This window comes from Dipteris shenzhenensis, chromosome 21, assembly GCF_047967505.1.
Source record: "Dipteris shenzhenensis isolate YYH24624 ecotype China chromosome 21, Dip_SZ_1.0, whole genome shotgun sequence".
Lineage (NCBI taxonomy): Eukaryota > Viridiplantae > Streptophyta > Polypodiopsida > Gleicheniales > Dipteridaceae > Dipteris > Dipteris shenzhenensis.
In genome coordinates, this window is record NC_141616.1 from 11,740,526 (window position 1) to 11,762,047 (window position 21,522).

At 44.0% G+C, this 21,522-nt stretch overlaps 1 protein-coding gene across 1 annotated transcript in view; it reads right to left on the reverse strand.

Annotated features, from left to right (window-relative positions):
* Positions 1-9,357: 9,357 nt before the first annotated feature.
* Positions 9,358-21,522, reverse strand: part of RPL9 (ribosomal protein L9) — a 36,859-nt gene continuing 24,694 nt past the window's right edge. The window contains exons 4-7 of the mRNA XM_087392593.1: positions 20,481-20,526; positions 10,703-10,800; positions 10,467-10,514; positions 9,358-9,715 (exon numbers count right to left, since the gene is read on the reverse strand). Coding sequence (XP_087248719.1) covers positions 9,595-9,715; positions 10,467-10,514; positions 10,703-10,800; positions 20,481-20,526 — 313 coding nt within the window. The 3' untranslated portion in view covers positions 9,358-9,594. The remainder of the gene's footprint in view (positions 9,716-10,466; positions 10,515-10,702; positions 10,801-20,480; positions 20,527-21,522) is intronic.

Below are 21,522 nucleotides of genomic sequence, written 5' to 3' on the forward strand. Positions count from 1 at the left end.
CCCACAACGCATAGCTCAAATCTGGTCTGGTTATAGTCATGTAAATCAAGCTACCTACTATGCGCCTGTACATAGTAATATCTTCAAGAAGTCACCTGTCTCTGCATTGAGCTTCACATTCTGCTCCAATGGAACAGAGATAGGCTTACAGCCTGTCATCCCATATTTGGACAGCATTTCCAAACCGTATTGCCTTTGCAACAGCCATATCCCACTCGGGGATCTAATAACCTCAATGCCCAAGAAGTAACGCAGCTCTCCCAAATCCTTCATCTCAAATTTCTGCTTCAACAGCAGCTTCACTTCATTAATGTCTGCATCACTATCACCTGTAATAATCAAGTCATCAACATAGATGACTACAAGCACAATCCCTCTGTTTGTCCTTTTCACATAAAGTGAAAAATCTGAATTGGAAATCTGAAATTCAATAGTGATAAGATATTGCCCTATCTTGTCTGACCATGCCCTCGGCGCCTGTTTTAAGCCATACAAGGCTTTGCGCAACCTGCATACAAAATCGGGGTGTGCATTATCCTCATAACCTTCTGGCTGTATCATATAAACCTCTTCCTGCAAATCACCATGCAAGAAGGCATTTTTCACATCCATCTGATGCAAAGACCATCCCTTTGCAGTAGCCATAGCAATTACTGCTCTCACGGTTGCCATCCTTGCAACTGGGCTGAAAGTTTCCTCATAGTCAATTCCATATGTCTGCGCAAAACCTTTGGCAACCAATCTTGCCTTGTACCTGCTAACAGACCCATCAGCATTGTGCTTTACTTTGTAAACCCACTTGCAGCCAATAGCCTTCTTATCATGAGGCAAAGGCATCAAATCCCAAGTGTGGTTTGCATCCAAGGCAGCCATCTCTTCATCCATAGCTGCTTCCCAATTTTTATGCCCTGCTGCATCCTCAAAACATGTGGGCTCTGGCTCCTCTAGAACCTTGACCATATAAGCATAGTGATGTGCTGTATACCCATCATATCTCAGCCTATCAACTGGATACTTAATACGAGTGGACCTCCGTACAACTGGATCAGTTGCAGGAGTCTTTAAATCATGCCTGCTTTTCCTTGCACCAGGTGTAACAACAGAAGGAATCCCAAGTTCCTCATCAAGGCTCATTTCAGAGCCACTTGACTCTCCATCAACATGAGAGCTACCAGCAGACACATCAAACACTGGAGCATGGTCCACTTTTTCTTTTCCCTTATGTGATACCTGCACAACACTATCAGGACTGCCATGTGACGATTCACTAGATCTCAATCTCCCTGTCCATGCATTAGATCCACTAGTAGAGGACTCTCTGGGTCCACTCAAGGCTTGAGATTGCTGCTCTGCATTTATTGCAGCATTCCCATTTCCTGCATCTGCATCTCCTACCATAACAGTTGGTGCATACCAGCTGCTCATTTCATCAAAAACAACATCTCTGCTCACTTGCATTTTGCGGGTGGAAGGGTTATAACAGCGATACCCTTTCTGGTGCTGAGCATATCCAATAAAGATGCATTTTTTTGCCTTTGGATCCAGCTTTGTTCTCTTCTCATCAGGGACATGAACATAAGCTATGCAACCAAATACCTTCAAGTGAGAAATATCTGGTTTTTGGCCTGTATACATTTCTTCAGGCGTCATGCCATGGACAGCTGCAGTGGGGGTTCTGTTCATAATATAAACAGCACTTGCTACTGCTTCAGCCCAAAAATAATCAGGCATGTTTTTCTCATTTAGGATCGCCCGTCCTACTTCTGCAATATGCCTGTTCTTCCTTTCTGCAACCCCATTCTGCTGAGGGGTAGACCTGCATGAGTACTTCCTTTGAATTCCCTGTTCTTTCAGATATTCACAAAATTCTTCTGAAAAGTACTCTCCCCCTCCATCAGATCTTAGCACTTTAATATGCACACCTTTCTCTTTTTCAACCATGGCCTTAAAAGCCTTGAAATGGCTGAACACTTCACTTTTGTGCTTCATAAAATAAATCCACACCTTCCTAGTGTAGTCATCAATAAACGTCACATAATAATGGCATCCACCAATAGAAGCAGCTTTGGTTGTCCAAACATCTGAATGGATCACTTCCAAAGGTCTTCTGCTCACCTTAGCATTTTTGGGAAATGCATGTCTGGCCTGCTTACCCATTTGGCATGCTTCACATACCTTTTGCATTCCCTCAACTCTGAATTTAGGCAAACCTGCAACAATGTTTTTCGTTTGCATAGATTTCAGCCTTTATATATTCACATGCCCAATGCGCTTGTGCCATATCTCAATATCTGCAATGACACCTCTCCCATGCGCAAACATAGCAGCTTTCACCTCAGGCATATCAACATCCAAGGTGAACATTCTGCCATTTTTGTTGCCTTTCGCAACCAAGCGGCACTTATTTTTCAAGTCCTCAACGAAGCATCCATCAGGATTAAATCTAACCTGCAGACCTTGCTCAACCATCTGGCCAACTGAAACCAGGTTCTTAGTGATTTTTGGAACATGAAGTACATCTGCCAAGTACTTCGTTTTGCCATCCTGCATAGCCAATGGCACTTTACCAACCTGCGTAATTGGGTGCGCAGTATCATCACCTGTTTCAACATAACCTGGCTTATCCAAATTTCTAACATCATGAAACCACTCACCATGACTGGTCATGTGGTTAGAGGCACCTGAATCAACATACCAAACATCATTGCAAGCTGCAGCATCTCCTGACATGGAGTTAACCATATGCTGCATCACGAAAAGGTGCTCATTTCTGTCGTCACCATGCCCACTTGATGATGCATAGTTGCTTTGCTGCAACTTCCCACTTTTGATGTCATTCTGTTTTTTATAGCATGTATTCTCCTTGTGTCCAGGCTTTCCACAATAATAGCATTCTGTGCTGCTATTTACTTGCTGGTTCCTTTGCCATGAACCACGGCCTCTTTGGCTCCCCCTGCCTCTAGAACTACCACGTCCTCCTCCATAGGACTGGTTTTCCTGTTGTTGCTGCTGGTTCTGATTTCCTGCACGGCCACCAAAACGGCCTCTTCCTCTACCCCTGCCTCTACCTGTATTCGAGTAGAAAGCAGTCTCTTGAGAAGTTGAGGTGGCTGAACCACCATTCCTTTGCTCTTCACTCAGCAAGAGAGCAATAAGTTCCTGAAAATCAGGAAATGTTTCACGGACTCCAATGGATGTCCGAAACTGTGCATAATCTTTCCCAAGACCATTCAAGGTCACGGACACTAAGTCCTCATCATCAACAGGTGCTCCAATGGAGGCAAGAGAATCTGCAAGGCCTTTCACCTTCAAGGAATACTCATTTATATTCATATTTTTCCTTTGCACATTGTGCAACTCCTGCTTTAGCTGCATCTTTCGTGCTTTGGTATTTGTGCTATACAGCTTCACCAATGTATCCCATGCCTCCTTAGGCGTCTCTACATCTTGTATATGCACAATCATAGAATCTGAAATGCTAACTGACAGCCAATACAAGCATTTTCTGGCTTTTTCATGCCATTCTTTAAAGGCCTTCAATTCAGCAGGAGTGGGAGCAGCACCCAACACTGGTTCTGCAGTTTCACCACTGATGTACTCCCAAACTCCCTTTCCCATAAGGAAGTTTGTCATCCTGAACTTCCATGCTTGGAAGTTGTTCTTGTCAAGCTTCTCACTGACAATGGTAGACAGATTCTCAGACATTTTACAAATCACGAATTGCAACAGCAACCTGTAAACACAGCAAATGCCTCACAAGGGCAGATAGCAAAACTTCTGCAAACAGCCTCACAGGGGCAGATCCGCAACACTGACGAAAGTGGTATTTCACCACACAGTCACTTCCTAGTGACGATTTTGCATCAACAGGCAACAGGCATGAATCTGCAACTCCCAATATCTCTGCACACAGGCATACGATGCAATTTCTGTGGCACCTTTCCACCGACTGGCCGCGTGCAGAAACGGCCTCAAATCAAAAAAATAAAGTCACCAAGGGCTTCGCCCTGTCCCGCAGCATATACTACGCTCTCGCCACACCGCGAAGGGCCTCTCAATCTGAAGCAGTGCACTCCTGCACTTCTGGCTGTGCTACCTGCAGAGATTTGCTCCCAAACTCGAAATAGGAAAGCAACACTGGTCCTCTTACCAGGACACCACAAACTTGGCTTTCTTCCTTGAGCTCCTTACCACGAACAAGGCTCTGATACCATGTAAAGAATCAGGGAGAGAGATAGGAGACTCAAGTTCAGCTTTCTTCACAATACACAAAAGAGAGAGGACACAAGGTTGGAGGGTGAAGCCTTTCTTCACTTTTGCACACAACAACAATACAATAGAAGAGGGAAATACCCTATATGTCGAAACCTAGAATACGTGGTTCATATGTGAACCCAAACCAAAAACATACGTGGTAGTCTAACTACACCACGAGTACAACTAACATAGGCGGTGACATAAATGATAGTCATCCAGGAGATATATCGGGGGTAGAGCTTGATATCTCAACACACTAAAATTGATGAAGTGAAAGCAGATATCATGTACATGTAATATGTAAAGTTTAAAGGTGAATATCAAAAGCCATGGTTTGTGGAGAGCAAAACATCATTCATGGTAGACATCATAAAGTATGGTTTCTAAAATAAAACATTAGAAAATAACATGGGTACTTGATCAATAAACAAAATTCCAATCCAAGGTAAAGGATCAATATCTATGGAAGAAAAAAAGGCTACATCAATGATGTTATGTAGGTTTTTGAGCTCACCAAGAATCTATTGTCGATGGCACAAGGATAGAAAAGAATTACATTGTAGTATTTCATGGTGACAAATGTTTGATTAGTGAGAAATCACAAGGTTTCATAATGAGGAAAAGCAATTAAACATGGAAGGTTATTAAAATAATTTTAGTACCTAGTTTGAGTAGAGGCATGTGCTAGCCCTGACCAACAAATAGCACACAATAGTTTGAAAAAGCAAAAGGCAAGGGGGAATACCCATAGATGGTATTAGAAGCGCCAAACGCATACAACTACGCACAAATCCCAAACCAAGACACATGGCTATTGCACGAAGTTTCTCTTCCTTTTCCCACTTTCCTCAATACCTCGAGGAAGAATATATTACATTACCATATGTATACTAGGGTTTTCCACAAGATTTATGTATACGTGATATATCCCTAGCATTTGAACACATGGCACCTCTTGAACCTTCTCGTTCCTTTCTAGTACACAAGAGGAAAGATCAATCCATGTTGTAACTGCCCCTATCTTCTCTTTTATAAGAATAAATTAAGCAAACCATGTTTTCTACATGATGTGCATCCATTAACACTATTTTAAGCATATGTCCCATGCTCACATGCTAAAATCCTTAAACTAAGGTTATTTTGTATGTGAGTTTCCATCCCTTTCTAATGACAAAAAGACACGTTGACCTAAATTGCATGCGGTGCTTGGTGAAGATTCAAAATATATTTTTGTGTATACATTGGCATTGTTCAAGTCTTGAATCCTTTTCAATGTGTAATTCTTGCTTAAGCCTCATCTTCTTTTCTTTTGTATCTTCAAAACCTCACAATCTTCTTAAGTTTAAAAGTTTCTAGGTAATATTAATGATGCAAATAATGTGATAATGTGTACTTTGATAAATTTTTTGATACATAAGTTTCCATTGACTTGTCAAGATCTATACATTGTCGATGGCCTATCTTGAGTATTACAAACCAAAGTTGTTCATAGAAATCCTACTTTAACAAGCATATCATCTTTCACGATCATAAGACACCTCTTGGTCCGGGGAGGATGGTCTCAGAGATACCAAAGCCAGGGTGCTTGGCAGACAGTCATTCTTCCGCAGGCTGAGGGTGGCCTGGGGGTCATCGATCCAGAGCTTCAGAGTCAGGCCTTGTTAGGCAAGCTTGTCATCCGCGGTTTAACCCCGGGGGGGCAGACGTGGAAGATGTTATTTCAGCAGGGAGCCGGTTCTTGTGTCCCGCGTCGAGGTGGAGAGTGGCTACCGTCCCTCAGGTGGATCTTCACTTCCGCCCCGCTCACTCAACCCCGTTCCCCACTCGTTCGTAGCCTCCTCATGGTTTGGAGGCGGCTCCGCCTCAGTCTCATTCAGTCCCCTCCTAGCTGTCAGGAGGAGATCGATCGCCAGCCGCTTATCTGGAACGGTCAGGTCAGAGATGCCGAGGGCCTTCAGTTGGGGGAGAGATCACATATCAGGTGGGATGGCTGGATGAGGGGGCCAGCCCGGTCCCTTCGAGTTTGGAGGGATACGTACAGACATCTGGAGACGGCTGATCTTGCAGACGCAGCTGGAGGTGCACGTGGAGCCCAGGCGAGACGCACGGAGATCGACGACGCGATCCCAGCTGATTGGTTGGTCCCACCTGAGCCTCAGGCCCTCATGCCTGGTGACGCCCGCTGGCTGGGACAGCTCACCCCCCGTGGCATCCCACTGGTGATCGCAGGACGTATGGATGACTCCTCTATCTCCTTCTTCGCGGTTGTTGGGGATGGACGACTCAGGAGAGAGGATGCGCTCATCGACCCCCTACTCCCTTGGCAGAGGGTTCGGGTCGTAGGCCTTTTGGGGAAGGTCTGGCGTACCGATCCTAGCATCGAGCAGGACCAGATGCAGCTTTGGCGTCTCTGGCTCTGGGAGGGGCGGGCCTTGTCAGAGCTTGATTGGGACCCAGGAGAGTGGTGGTGGCCAGAGATTGTGACAGGACAGGGGCCGACTTCCTTCTTCGCCTACAGCACGACTCTGGGCAGGCGAGTTCTTGGGAGGATGCAGAGCCGCCCCCCCACCCAGTGGCCCAACTGGTATGCACAGGGTATTTCCAGGTTCTTTTTGCAGTCATTCTGGAAGGCCTTATGGGAGAGCTGGCGGCCGCGGAAGATCTCATACTTCCTATGGCTTCTTGCCCACAAAGGTCTTCCAGTGGGGAGCTGGTTGCGGCAGATAGGCCAGGACGGATGCTGCCAAATTTGCCATGAGGATGAGGAGTCACCAAAACACTGCCTGTGGAGATGCACTCGCGCCCAGGAAGTGTGGAGGTGGACTTTCGGGATTCTTACTCGCGCAGCACCAGAGCTAGGATTGATCACTTGGGGCGCGTTCTGTTGGTGCAGCACCGCACCTGGTCTTCATCACTTATTCGAGGCATGCCAGCAGGACCCCACTTTCCTTATCACACAGGGGACATGGGGGCCGCTCGAGGGTATCCCACAGCACCTAGCAGAGGCTGATACAGGAGTTCGGGAGAGACAGCCAGTCTGGGAGATTATTAGCAGCATTGCAGGGTGGCACATCTGGACCTCGCGCTGCGCACAGATCCTCGGTGGCACCTCCTTATCGACTGCCCAGATCATGACGGAGATTTGGAGCGAGATTATTCATACCCTCAGAGGCCAGTGGGACCAGATTCAGGGAGATTCCCGGGCCGGTCAGGAGAAGCGGAGACGCTTCCTCCGGGCTTGGGACACACAGGGCCTCTTCTTTGAGCAGACTTCGCAGGGCCTTCAATGGCACTACTCACCACCCCGATGGCTGTTCATTCACACTCATCTTATCCCTCCATGAGAGTATGATTTATTCTATTACCTTTTAGGGCTGTGTCCGATTTGTGAACGCAGCCCGTCAGCTACAAGCTGACCTTTTGTATCTTGTTCTCGAAGTAATATAATTAGCACTGTTTTTTCGGCAAAAAATAAGACACCTCTTTACAAGCCATAGTGGAGATAAACTACAAGTCTAAACCAAAGTATTCGTGACTATGGAGACAAACTACAAATCAATCAAAGCAATTATGTTATGATCATGGATGACCAAGATGAGATATCTAGAATTCATAGCTAGGTATTTCCATCTTAAGAGGTTGTTAGCAAATCAATCAAAGCAATTGTCTTATACTAAGGATGACCATGATAAGAATTCCAATATTCATAACTGCGTGAAGCTCATATTTCTTCTATCTTTGGAGGTGGTTGGCATTTTCCTGATGTTCGGCACATTTCTACTGTCTATTTGAAAATTTGAGTGATGGATTTGGTCATGGAAGGCATATGCTCAAGTTACTATTGTCTTCAAAAACAAGTTCAATTAATATTGAATTGTGCACCTTGTGCTATTATGGCAAATGCTCTATGTATTAAGCACAAACTATTAGTCTTCACATTTACATGTCTTACCGCAACACACCTTATCATAGGATATTTATAACACATTTATACCTTGATCTCAAACAAGCACGTTTGAAGATTGATACGGACACTCTAGCATGTTGCTCCACCAACAATCATGTAGCATTATCCACACCAAACTTTTACGAAAAGACAAGTTTTGAAGTCCCAAATTCTACTCGAACAAAGACTTGGATTGGATAGTTGTAGCCAATCATTGGTTGGGTCAAACTCAACTACTAGGACACCAATCATTGTGACTTCAACATCCCCAAAATATAAATAGAGGGACAAGTCTACAATTAAAGTTTTCCCATTCATGAAGCTAGATACTCTCAAAAATTGATGATAAGTGACCAATTATGGCTATTACACGCGTGTTGATTGCAAAGCATAGCTTTGAATTACAAAAAAGTAAAAGGAGCCTTAATATAATCAATGAAGTGCCTAAGAGCATGTGTGGGGGGGGCAGACGACACCATATCAAATATGTTATGCCAAGGGCACTCCCAACTTTATTACAAAAGGCATTGAGGTATATAAACAATGTGAGTCCATTATGCACATAAGATTATGTTGAGCTTGCTCCAAACATCGCTTAGGCACATTCAAAATATAAGGGAAAATTAACACGATACTTCTTGCAAAATTTGTTTATTACGGCCACATTTGTATTGACAGAATTCAATATCCACACAAGAATACACCATCAGGAGAACTACACACGCACCAATATTAGAATGGAGTTTGAACAAACCCTTTGGAGAAATACAAGTGCTTCAAGAATCTAAGAACAGCCTGCCCTCCACAACATATTTTTGCTTCGTGATTTTGCTATCACTAACACACTTTGAAATCTCATATTTTAAGAACCCAGCCTGTTAAGTGTACTGAAATTTTCCAGTTAAATACTAGCTAACCATTACAAAATTAGCTCAAACTAAAACAAGAGAAGTTGAAGGCTGATCCCAAAAAAGTTTTAACTTGCCTTATATTACTTCAAGATTTGAGAGAGAGTCTGCAGAATTTCTACATCAACAGTGAAGGTCCATCATATTGTTGCCTCAACATAGTAGGTCCACTTTCAGTTAGCCCAGCTTCCTCAATCAGTGGGTGAAAGTGTAACCAACATCTCTCTTCCAGCTCAAAGGGTGAGAAATTGTGTGAATGAAATCAGACCAAATGAATTGATAGACTTCACAACCCCAACTTGATTCAATTAGAAACATGTGCTTGCCTCATGTACTCCAAATTTATGCCCAAATCCGTAGGTGACACTCTAAAGAATCACAGTGCTACGGCCCCTGTCCACCCCAAGAGAATACAATGCCAAAGTTTTACAAGTTCCAAAACATCCATTCATCAGCGCCGTAGACACTTTTCCTTCTGCACCCTTAAGTGGGTATGACATTTAGTCTCACTTGAGCTACCACTTCCGGGTGTAGTTTTATTTCAGCAATGTACTCACCAGTCTCACGGACCTCAGGAAGTGTAACATCACGTTTATCAATTTCCCTGTTTATGTCATCCACGTAAGCACAAACACTGAAAACCACAAATGACAATGCCCCCACAGAGATACACATTTGCATGGAAGGCAAGCATGCATGCCTACCTGCACGTCCAAAACATAGACAGAACACACATGTGTGTATGCACCACACCCGATCGATAACAGATAAGCCCATATACAAGCACAAACGCACATTGTCCTTGACCCATGCACAGGAAAGAAGCACATACTCACAGACACATGCCCTAGCAGATACTCGAAATGCTCCTTTAATGTCTGCACAAGATAGAGAGAGAGAGAGAGAGAGAGAGAGTATATGAGTGCAGATGTGTGAGCATGCAAGCCAACATATGCATGTGCTGCCAGACTGCACACCTATGAGCCTGCTATGCTATGTATGTGCATGTCACTGATTGATCTGCATAAGTGGGAACGCTGCATGCATGCATGAATGCATAACTACACGAACAATGTCTGTCTGAGTATGCTTATTCACAACTGTGAGAGGGCACAAGCAAATGCCCAGTGTTTATATGCATTCTCATTTGTTCTTCCATCTATGTGTGCACACGACACACACTTTCACGAGTCTAGAAAAATATCCAATCTTACACAATAAGCAATATTACAAAAGTGAATCCTTTTCTTAGAAAGAGGTGAGGGGAAACGATGCAAAAAATAGAGAAACTTCATAAGCATGGGTGAAGGTAGAATATCAAACGTGAAATGGAAAAGCTACGATCCAATACTTACTTTCCAGTTTGTGCCTTGATGATATCAACCAGATCTTGAGTAGTTACCCTGAGCAGACAGGAAAAAACAATAAACTTCTAGAAGCTGGCTTACTACGAGCTTACAGCTTTGTTGGATAAATCCAATTAAAAGAACCTGTGTTGAAAGCGTTCTTTCCTGAGTGAATAGACCCACCAATTTATTACTGTTCCACTTTATATGCACATGCAGGGCAATAAGAGGTAAGATAAGCTTACTGTCCAAAAATTTGTTTTCCCTTTCCAATCTTTCGCCTACAATTGAAGATGCCGATGGTACGGAACATCAGAGCATCAGATTCTGCTTCTTCTTTAATCTAAAGGAAAAGCAGTCGATATGAGAAGAGGGCAAACGATTTTACCCCAACATTGCCTAACGGAGCCTTGACAATATTATTAGCACATGTGTGGAGACTTTTGATGAGATCAAGATGAAGACAGTATCCTATCATTTTCAAAGACGCAGCAACAAAAGGTTGCCAATAAATATGCATTTTCTAATGATTTGCACAAGCTCTTGTGGGAAAAATAGTTTTCAGCCTCTCAGAACTCGGTGTTAGAATTGCTTATGCATACGCATATACGAATCTGTCATCACAGATGTGCATGTGACATACCAGTCCACGTGATGCATTCAAACAAAAAAAGATAGCTGAGAGAGTGAGATTCTCTCTCTCTCTCTCTCTCTCTCTCTCTCCATCTATTTATTTATTAGTTTATATTTTTACGTATATTTATTTATAAATATTTAAATGTGCGCAGTGAACATGTTGGAGATAAGTGCACACTAGGTGTACTATTTCCCTAGTCTACATTTGTCTAGTCTCAGTTTAGTCTTTGTGTCTTGAGTGTGTGCCATGTGGCACCTCTACAATTATCCCATAAGCACTCTTGCTCTATGTCTTGTACTTTGGCCCATATATTCATGGGTCACATCATTGCAATCTATCTTGCTTGTGTCTTGTCTACACTCATCTACAAGGTAACTCTTTGTCTTTCAATCTTGTTCTTATTTTACTTCTAGTTTTCTAGTTTCTAGCTCTTGCTTTTATATTCCTACATGGTATCAGAGCCATGTAGATCCCTCTTCTCTCCCCTCAGTCTGCTGTAGCCATAGCCGCACCTCTCCCAGCTATCCTTTGCTTCTACCCCAATCTCGTGAGCTGAAGGAGCCGCCTCTTCTCAGATTTCTGCCCCGCTCAGCTGGTCGCCATCATCTCCGAAACGGGCTGCTCCTGTCTGCCCTGCCATTCTCTGCGCCACCACATCAGGCCGCTTCTTTCTGCCCCACCATCTCTCTGCCAGATCTGTGCGCCATTGCTGCACTCACCTCTTTCAACAGGCCGCACCTCTCCAGCTGCTGTTCGTGCTGCTTCTGCTCCAGCTTGCTGCAAAAAAAAAAAAAAAAAAAAAAAAAAAAAAAAAAATCTGCGCCATCTTCTCCCCTGATGCTTCCCGTGTTGCTGCTCTCCTTGGCTGCCTTCTTCATCGACTCAAGGGGCTGTCTCTGCCTGGGATTTATTGCGCATCATCTAGAGGCAGCTGCAGATCGACTTTCCTCCTGTTAACGAGCTATTTGCTGCATTCAGTTCTGCTCTCACTTCCTCTTGAAGAGTCTACAAGGTACTGTGCATTGCCTCTTTCAGTTTGCTGAGGAGTCCTTTTTGTTGGTTCCTCATGCTTCGATGGGCTGTCACATGCTATGGCCTTGACAAGTGGTAGCCGGCTTCTTGGATCTCTTCTTTCATTCATTTCTGCAATATTGTAAGGGAATAGACACTGCCCTTGCATCTTAGCAAGAGGTAAGACCTTCCCACATGGCCTCTTCTACTCATTCTCTCATGTCTATCGACAAATTCAATGGGTCCGACTTTCATACTTGGCAAATCAAAATCCCATCTTAGGAAAGAAGGTCTTTGGGACATTGTTCACCGTGCTGCTCCCGAAGATTCCGACATTGAGCAAGTTGTCACTGCCAAGAACGACAAAGCCTATGCTATCATTTTGCTCGGTCTTGGAGATGATTACATTCATCACATATCAAAACATCATTGTATATGACTATGAGTTTATAAGTTTTCCTTCGTTATTAGATATCTCTTGGCATTTTAATCTAGTACATTGTACTTTCTCTAGGGGTTGGTAGACAGTATGTTTACAGCCACACAATTCAGCCACCACGGTTGACTCAGCCAGTGATCGGAAAGTGGACTCCGAGTCCTCCGCATCCTATGACTCAGAATATAGAGATTTAGAGACTTAGAACGAGAGGAACAGCAGGGGGCACAACAGAATGAAGCACACCATGTGCAGTTTAACGCAGGACAGCATGTTCCCTTTGAGCATACCACTGTGGACCACCATGAGGCGGTAGATGAGACAGAAGAAGTTGATCCAAAAGTCCTCTTCAAGGTGAAATTGGCAAATGCAGCGGGCACTTTGACACAATTGACCCAGAATCTTGCTGAAATATTGAATGCCCCTCCCAATAGTAAAAAGACAACCAAGAAGAAGCAAAGGAAGCAAAGGCCTGCGCAAAATGATACACCTTCAAGTGGACAGCCACCCGTGACTCCACCTGTGATGCCTTCAGTTGCTCCTGGCATGGAGAATGTCCCACATGGCAACAATTTTCAGTTGGTGAATTATGGACAGCAACCCCCCTTTCCGCCTTCGGTGATGCACCCAGGATACTACAGAGGAGGGTCGATCTTCCAAGCAATGGTGGGACAGCCCATAGAAGGGCGCTTGGCACATACTTGGGAAGCTTTCAGCCAGGAATGCAAAATTTTCAGTAACAAATGATGGCATATGCAAGCGGGGATGCAGCTCGGAATGCAAATTGGCATGCCTGGAATGATGAGTGATTCATTGAACATGCCACAGATGCAGGTAATGGGACCTAGAATGGTCAACCCCACAATAGGAATTGGCAATAATGCACAGAGTATGGGCCATATGATGCGACCTGCCTATTTGCAGCCACCGGTGTATGACAATATTGCACCCAAAAGCAAATTGAAAGACTACAAAGATGGAGGGGCTGCTTTAAAGTTTGAGACATTCAAGGGGACACAGGACAGGCTGAAAGCATTGACTTTTGTGCAACAATTTGATGCCACCTATGCTGGTGGGAACTTCACGGAGTTATCAAAGGTTAGGAAGGCAGCCACATTTCTCAATGGCAATGCACTTCAATGGTGGACTCATTTGCTCTTGCATGGTAGAGCCCCTACCACTTGGGTTGAGTTCAAGCAAGTCTTTTCATATGCTTGGCTCACCATCACTTTTGAAGTGGACATAATGACAGCTTAGCACAAGCTAGATGCAGCAAACTGTAAGAACATGGAAGAGTACAGCAAAAAGTTTTGGGAAGCCCTGCTTCCTGTGAGTTCTGACAGCCATGTGGAGCTGTCCGAACAGATTGAGAGCATTGTTGTGGGCTGCCAAAGGAAATCCGAGACTACTGCACCAAAACGAAAGTCTCCAATATGTCTCAGCTGATAGAAAAATCCACTACATCTTATGCCCTCTTGCAAGGGAAGACTTCGGGCTTCAAGGGCAGTAACTAGGAAGCACAAAAGTTCAAGGGCAGCAAGCAAGCAAGGTCATAAAAATTTCAGAAAGTTTGCACAGCCTGTCAAGGCTCAGTTTGTTGCAAGATAGCGGCATCGACCGAAGATGTCAAAGGAACATAAGAAAGCCCTCAATGATGCCGATAAATGTTACATGTGCAAGGAAGAGGACCACAGAGCATATGATTGCCCAAACAAAAAGAGAAAGTTTCCCTCCTCCGATCAGGGTGAGAGAAAGGGAGAAAAAAGGATGACTAGAGGGGTAAGAAGCCCAAACCCACTACAGAAAAAGAAAGTTTCCCTCCTCCGATCAGGGTGAGAGAAAGGGAGAAAAAAGGATGACTAGAGGGGTAAGAAGCCCAAACCCACTACTAGTCTTATGCCAGATGCCACTAGAGTCATACAAGATGTGGATGCCACGGAGCTATGCAGAGCGTGGGGCAAACTCCGTGACCAGACAACTTTGTTCTTCTTTGATCCAGGGGCACGAGCCAATTTCATTTCTCTAGATCTGGCTAGAAAATTGGGCATAAAGGCAAAAGAGATGGGGCCACTATGTGATGCAGATATTGCTTGCCCAGGGCACAGTGAGTCAATCACTCCGATAATTGGTAAGCTCCACATGCACATTCAAAGTTACGTGAACACTAAAGAGTTCACATGCACATTCAAAGTTACGTGAACACTATTATGCCACTGAATGGAAGGGAGCTATTTTGGATGCTAGAAACAAAACTTTGACTTTGACCCACCGAGGGAGAACTCATGTTTTGGATGCTAAACTAAAAGGAGAATCTATTCCAATTGTATCGGCTTTGGCCATTTCAAATGTAATGAAAAAGCATCTTTCTATGTACTCGGTTTTTTGCAACTAAAAAACAGCAAGCAGAAGAAAGCTCTAATTTTTCTAAGCTGGATAAAGAGAGGACAGATTTCCCTTTTTCAGTTTCACGAATCCCTGCCACAGGAATTACCACCAGAAGACGTGAGGACCATGCCATATATGTAATTCCAAGTAGCAGCCCGCCAAACAAGCATCCTTACAAGGTTAGTGCAGCCTAGCAGGAGATCATGAACCAAGTCAAGGACCTCCTGGAAAAGGGGCTGATTCAGCCCAGCTCTTCTCCCTATTGTTCAGTTGTGTTACTTGTGCAAAAGAAAGATGGATCTTGGAGGATGTGCATAGATTATATTCCCGATACCCAGGATTGATGATATCTTGGATAAATTGGAGGGGTCTGCAATGTTCAGCTGGATAGATTCGAAGAGTAGCTACCATCAGATCAGGATAAGGCCCGAGGATGTGCATAAGACAGCTTTCAAGACCACATTTGACTTGTATAAATTTCTTGCAATGCAATTTGGGTTGACAAATGCACTTGCCACCTTCAATCGCATGATGAACAAAATCTTCAAAGAGCACACACCCTGTGCCGGTACATTCTTTGATGACATCATAGTGTTCTCTAAGAATGAGGCTGAGCATAAAGAGCACTTGGCAATTTTTTTTGCAGAGCTCAGCAAGCATAAGTTGCTGATTAATGCCAAAAAGAGTGAATTTTTAATGCATGATATCCACTTTTTGGGACACATAATATCCAAAGATGGAGTCAGGATAGATCCTGCCAAAGTGGAAGCCATAAGGAATTGGCCACCGTTGAAGAATATCCATGACGTACGAAGCTTTCTTCGCTTATGCTCGTACTACAAGCCGTTCACCCACTAATTTGCTAAGATAGCATCACCCCTTCATGCCCTACAGAAGAAAGGAGTGTCTTTCAGGTGGGGTACTAAGGAAATTGCATCTTTCAAAGAGAATAAGGAGAAGCTATGCTCCGATCCTGCCATTATCTTGCCAGATCTACGTAAGCCCTTTGCTGTCCAGTGTGATGCATGTGAAACAGCATAGGAGGAGTGCTTATGCAGGACGGGAGAGTAGTTGCATATGAGAGCAGGGTGCTCAATAATGCTGAGATGCATTTTAGGATCTATTAGACAGACATGTTGATTGTCATACACTCTCTTTCGACCTAGAAGCATTACCCTTTAGGTGTCGATTTCTATGTGCAAACAGATCATCAATCCTTGAGGTACTTTCTCACTCAGAGAAAGCTGTCAGAAAAACACATGCGCTGGGAAAACTTCCTTTCCATATTCCATTTTCAGATTGTGCATGTGCCTGGCAAGAAGAATGTTGTTGCAAATGCACTTTCCAGGAAGTCAAGTCCCGATGCAGTATCAAAGAAACCGCAAGTTTCAGCTGTCACCATTGCATACAGTGAACTTGATGCCATGAAGGATCAGTATGCCAATGATGATGATTTTGCAAGGATATATGATCAGCTGGTTGAGGGACATAGGCATGAGCACTATACTATTAAGGATGGCTTTCTCATGATGCATGGCAAATTGTGTGTCACAAAGCAGCTGAGGCTAAAAGTTTTGATGGAGAGTCATGCCCCACCATATGTAGGACATAGAGGCATTGATGCCACTGTTAAAGGGGTGGAGCACTTTTTCTACTACCCAGCTTTGACGAAAGAAGTTGAGGCATATGTGAAGACATGCAGCACTTGTTAGAAGGTCTTTAGAGTATAACAGGCAGAAGCCGGCTGGATTGTTACAACCATTGCCTATTCTAGATAGACCCTGGCAAAGCATTGCCATGGACTTTATTTTTAACCTACCTCGTCGGGTCATGATGGTATTTCGATCATAATTTGCAGATTCAGCAAACAAGCCCACATTATTCCAGTGCGGAAGAAAATTACAGCCAAACAAATGGCGAGATTATTCCAGTCTCATATTTTCAAACACCACGGGATGCCTCAATTGATTGTCAGTGATCGAGACCCCATATGAAAAGTTTTTCTAGAGAGGTCTCTTTGAGAACATGGGCACCACGCTGAATTGTTCATCCTCTTTCCACCCATAATCAGATGGACAGTCAGAAGAAGCAAATTCTACTGCCCTAGATCTTCTGAAATGCTATGTTTCAGACCAGCAAACAAAATGGGAACAGCTTTTGCCACTAGTTGAGTTTGCCTACAACAATACAGTGAATTCTTCCACAGGGAAAGCACCCTTTGAAATTGTGGAAGGAGGAAGAAATGTACCTCCCATTTTGCACACGAAAGAGAAGATCTTTGAAGCAGATGGGTATGTGGAAAGTTTGGATGCAGCCTATACGAAGATGAAGGAAGCACTCCAGAAAAGCCATGAAAAGCATAAACAGGTAGCGGATCGCCATCGACGTGAATTGGTCTTGAAAGAAGGTGATTGGGTAATGCTACGTTTTCATAAAGAAAGACTTAAGCGGATGAAAGGCAAGGATAAGGTCTACACCACACTGAAAATGCGGTGTTATGGACCGTCCCAAGTCTTGCAGAAGACAAATGATGTAGCTTACCGGCTGAAGCTACCATGGCATTGGACAATTCAAGCCTTTCATGTGAGTTTCTTGAAACCTTTCCAAGGAGATGTGCCGGAAGAGATGCTTGATGAGAAACAGCCTGAAGTGGAGGAATTGGATGAGATCTTGGTTCCATAACAGATCTTGGCACACCGTGAAAGGAAAGTCAGAGGTAGAGTTTCCAGAAGGTATCTAGTTAAGCTTCAGAAGTATTCAGCACTGGATGCCAAGTGGATGGAGGAAGATGAACTCGCAGATTCATCTAGGGTATTGCAGCTCTACCTGGAAGCACTTCAGCTTGAGCCAGCTGCGATTGAGGCTCCTTCAGGCTCAGCAGATCACCAGCCTGGAGCATTGCCCCATGCTCAAGAGGAGGGTAGCACCTCCACCCCTTCACTACGGAAAGGCTCACGTATTTAGAGGTCGCTTGGTGACACTGCGGGTCTCACCCGAGGTACTGATTACTGACATTATTTCTACCAGGGGATCTCTACGATGAGTGTAGTACTCACTCCACATTGATGATATGGTCTAGGAGAGTGCGCATTGATGTGTACATGGAATCGCGCGCTCTCCTAGACCATATCATCATTAGTGGTTGTATCTTACAGATCATGTATTATCTAGTATGGGCTATTTATGCTTCTTTAATCGTTATTTATTTGTTGTATATGTTAGCAGCAGCAAACTGGGTAGTTTGTTGTTTCAAGAGGAGGGTATCTCACAAGGACGTGAATTTTGGTAGCCGTGACTACTTTTGAAACGAACTACCTACTTACTACAACGGATCACGGGAGTAGCACCACAAAATATCCTCCCAACCAAATCCTTGCTAGAGCGTGAGAGCTCTCAGAGAAATCGAAATCAAAAAAAATCATATGAAGGTCAATTCTCCCTCTCTCACTAACTCCAACAAGCCCCATCTCCCTAGATGGATCTAGATGCCACATGTCATCATCATAGGGCCTTTCCTAATGCATCTTTTCACCCCTCTCTTGGGATACTTTAATTTCCTTTGCCCCTAGGCACATTGCTTGCATTAGGCCCTTAGCCTTAGATCCACCTAGTCTGGTGCTATCAGCCCTCACCTAGGACCTTGACATTAATTTCCTCTCAATCATTTACATGAAGCGCAAACTAATATATTACAAACGTAGATCCTATAGGAAAATGTTGACTAATTCTTCCGAGGTCATGCCACCTCGGCTAGAGCGTAACATTCCTTCCCTCTTCAGACATCAGCGTCCTCGATGATAAAGTCTGGGAACACTCTCCACAACTGGTATACAGATTCCCAGGTAGCTTTTGTGTATCACTTAAGGAGGGGTGTCTCAGGATCTTGTCTATCATGACTTCTATCTTGTCTCTCAGTCTATCAATCTTTATGTCTGTCTTCTAGTCTTGTCTTTCTGTCTTACTCCTAGTGTCCACTTAAGGAGGGTGTTGGAGATAAGTGCACACTAAGTGTACTATTTCCTAGTCTACATTTGTCTAAGCCTAGTTTAGTCTTTATGTCTTGAGTATGTGCCATGTGGCACTTCTACAATTATCCCATAAGCACTCTTGCTTTATGTCTTGTACTTTGGCCCATATATTCATGGGTCACATCATTGCAATCAACTGTCTAGCTTGTGTCTTATCCACACTCTTCTCAAGGTATTTCTTGTCTTTCAATCTTGTTATTTCATTTCCAGTTTCTAGTTCTAGTTCTTGCTTCCATATTCCAACATAACTATTCTATGGAGGGACCAAACCCTCACTGCTGAACTGCGTGCTATACGAAGAAGGGATTGCTCGGATGCAGAACCCTAACTGCTTCTGTCCAGGCTGAACTGGGTCCTGAAGATGACCAGAAGAGGATAGCGGGAAGGAAGCTCATCTATTGCCCATGTCCTACCCTGATCCTGGCTGAGACCCCGCTACTGACTAAGGTGGTGAAGTCCCAACTGCTCTGAAGATGGGATGAAGAAGAGGGGCAAGGGGCTGCCCTTTTATACGGATCTTGGGCCCTGAAACTAGCCGACCAGGGCTGGTATTCCACCAACCAGCCCCCTGCCTTGTACCGCCTAGCCTGACTAGGTTTGGGGTTGCCGACTGCCACGAGGTAGTCTGCCACGTCATGTTGCTTATGTGGCGCCTGCTGACATGGTGCCTGCAGGATGATGTGGCGCCTGCTGCTACTAATGTAGGACCTGCCCTACTCTAATGATGTGGCATCTTGTGTGAATCTGCACCTACTGACATGGCTGTTGTCGTAGCCTACAGATGTGGCTGCCCCCTAGGCAGCCGACATGGACTGCTAATGCGGCATCCATGTGGCACTCCAGCATGAACACTGGCTGAGGATGCCCATGACTGATGATGATGATGATGAGGAGGAGGAGGAGGAGGAGGAGGAGGAGGATGATGATGATGACTATGTTGTACTTAGCACTTATAGGGGCAGCCGACGTGGACTGCTAATGCGGCATCCATGTGGCACTCCAGCATGAACACTGGCTGAGGATGCCCATGACTGATGATGATGATGATGAGGAGGAGGAGGAGGAGGAGGAGGAGGAGGATGACTATGTTGTACTTAGCACTTAGCAAGGGTGATGATGCTTGTTTAGTAGCTCACCCTTTCAGCTTTATTGTATCAGGTTTCTCTCTGCCTCATAGACCCATCGGTCTTCTAAAGACATTAGTAAACTTTCGTTCTTTCTTTTCTCTCTCTGTCTCTCGTACACTTAGATGTTTGCCCTCATAATGAAGCAAGTATTAGACTATGTAGAAATAGTCTTATTTCATGCATGTGTATTTCAATGAGATGAAGCACATGGATCTGTCCAAAAAAATATGCATGGCTCCGCAAAAATCACATTATATTTTGTGGCTTTCTTCCTGCAATTATCTAGGTAGTGATGAAGTTCTATTTAAATCCTTTGTAACATTTCATTTAAGATACCCTGTCTAAGTCATGCGAAGGAAAGATGAAGTAATGGTGGAAGCACCAAGTAGATAGACCTACCCTTCTCCTCTCAGCCTCCTTCCTTTCTTCTTCAAGTTTCATCTCTCTGAAAAAAGAAATATTCACAAACAACTATTAGCCCCAACAGAAAAATAAACCCATACATATTTCTGGATTCAAAAATCTAGGAGACAAATAAACCCGTACATATTTATGGATTCAAAAATCTGTGCACACACCTTGGAAATTTTTATATACCTGTATGACTAGAATATATCTAATCATACAAATTTAGAAAATTTTTTGCTCTAAAGTCCAAAATTCTACACAGAAAATAAAAGAGACAATGAAAAAGAGGTAGCAAATTTTTTGAAAAACAAAAGGAAGACACACTTAGCAAGCAAAGCAACACTTGTGTCGTCATCAGTGCCCAAGCGACACTTGGAAACTCTCTATAAAGTTCAAATAGCTGCTGAAGGGGATGCAAGCCCACAAGAATAGAACAAATAGACAATGATGTAGAACACTTGGAATAAAAAAGTTTACTTAAAATCCACTTGTCCTGACCAAATGTTCACAGATCATAAACAAAACAGAGCTGACTTACCAACCCCTGCCCTGCTCTGCTGTGGCAGACAGTACAATTGTAATAATCAGACCAAAAGATTAACAATTTAATAATACTGCAATCATTGCAAATCAACCGCAGGAGAGTTCTTGGCGTAGACTTTAGTGTGGCTCCATACCAAGACATCAGGCACACCTGGATTGGAGTGTGGCTGCATACTTGGCATAGGAGGCACTCAGAAAGGCTCGTGACAACCTTTAGCAGCAGCTGGTCTGTGCAGCAGAAAGGGTCAAAGTGATGCAGTAAGAGGTGCTGAGCAAAGCTCAATGGTACCCAGGAAGATACAATAGCCAAGGAGCTCTTGAGCAACTAGTTAATGCCAAGGCAGCTGGAGGCATAAAACAGGGCAAGGATGTAGGTACACTAGCAAGTGTTGCCTGGCTTGTTACAGGCTAAGGCCTGTAACGAAGGCATCCGTTTGTAAGGTGTGACAGGGTGCCAAGGCAGTGTTTCTTTCATCACAAAGAAATGTGA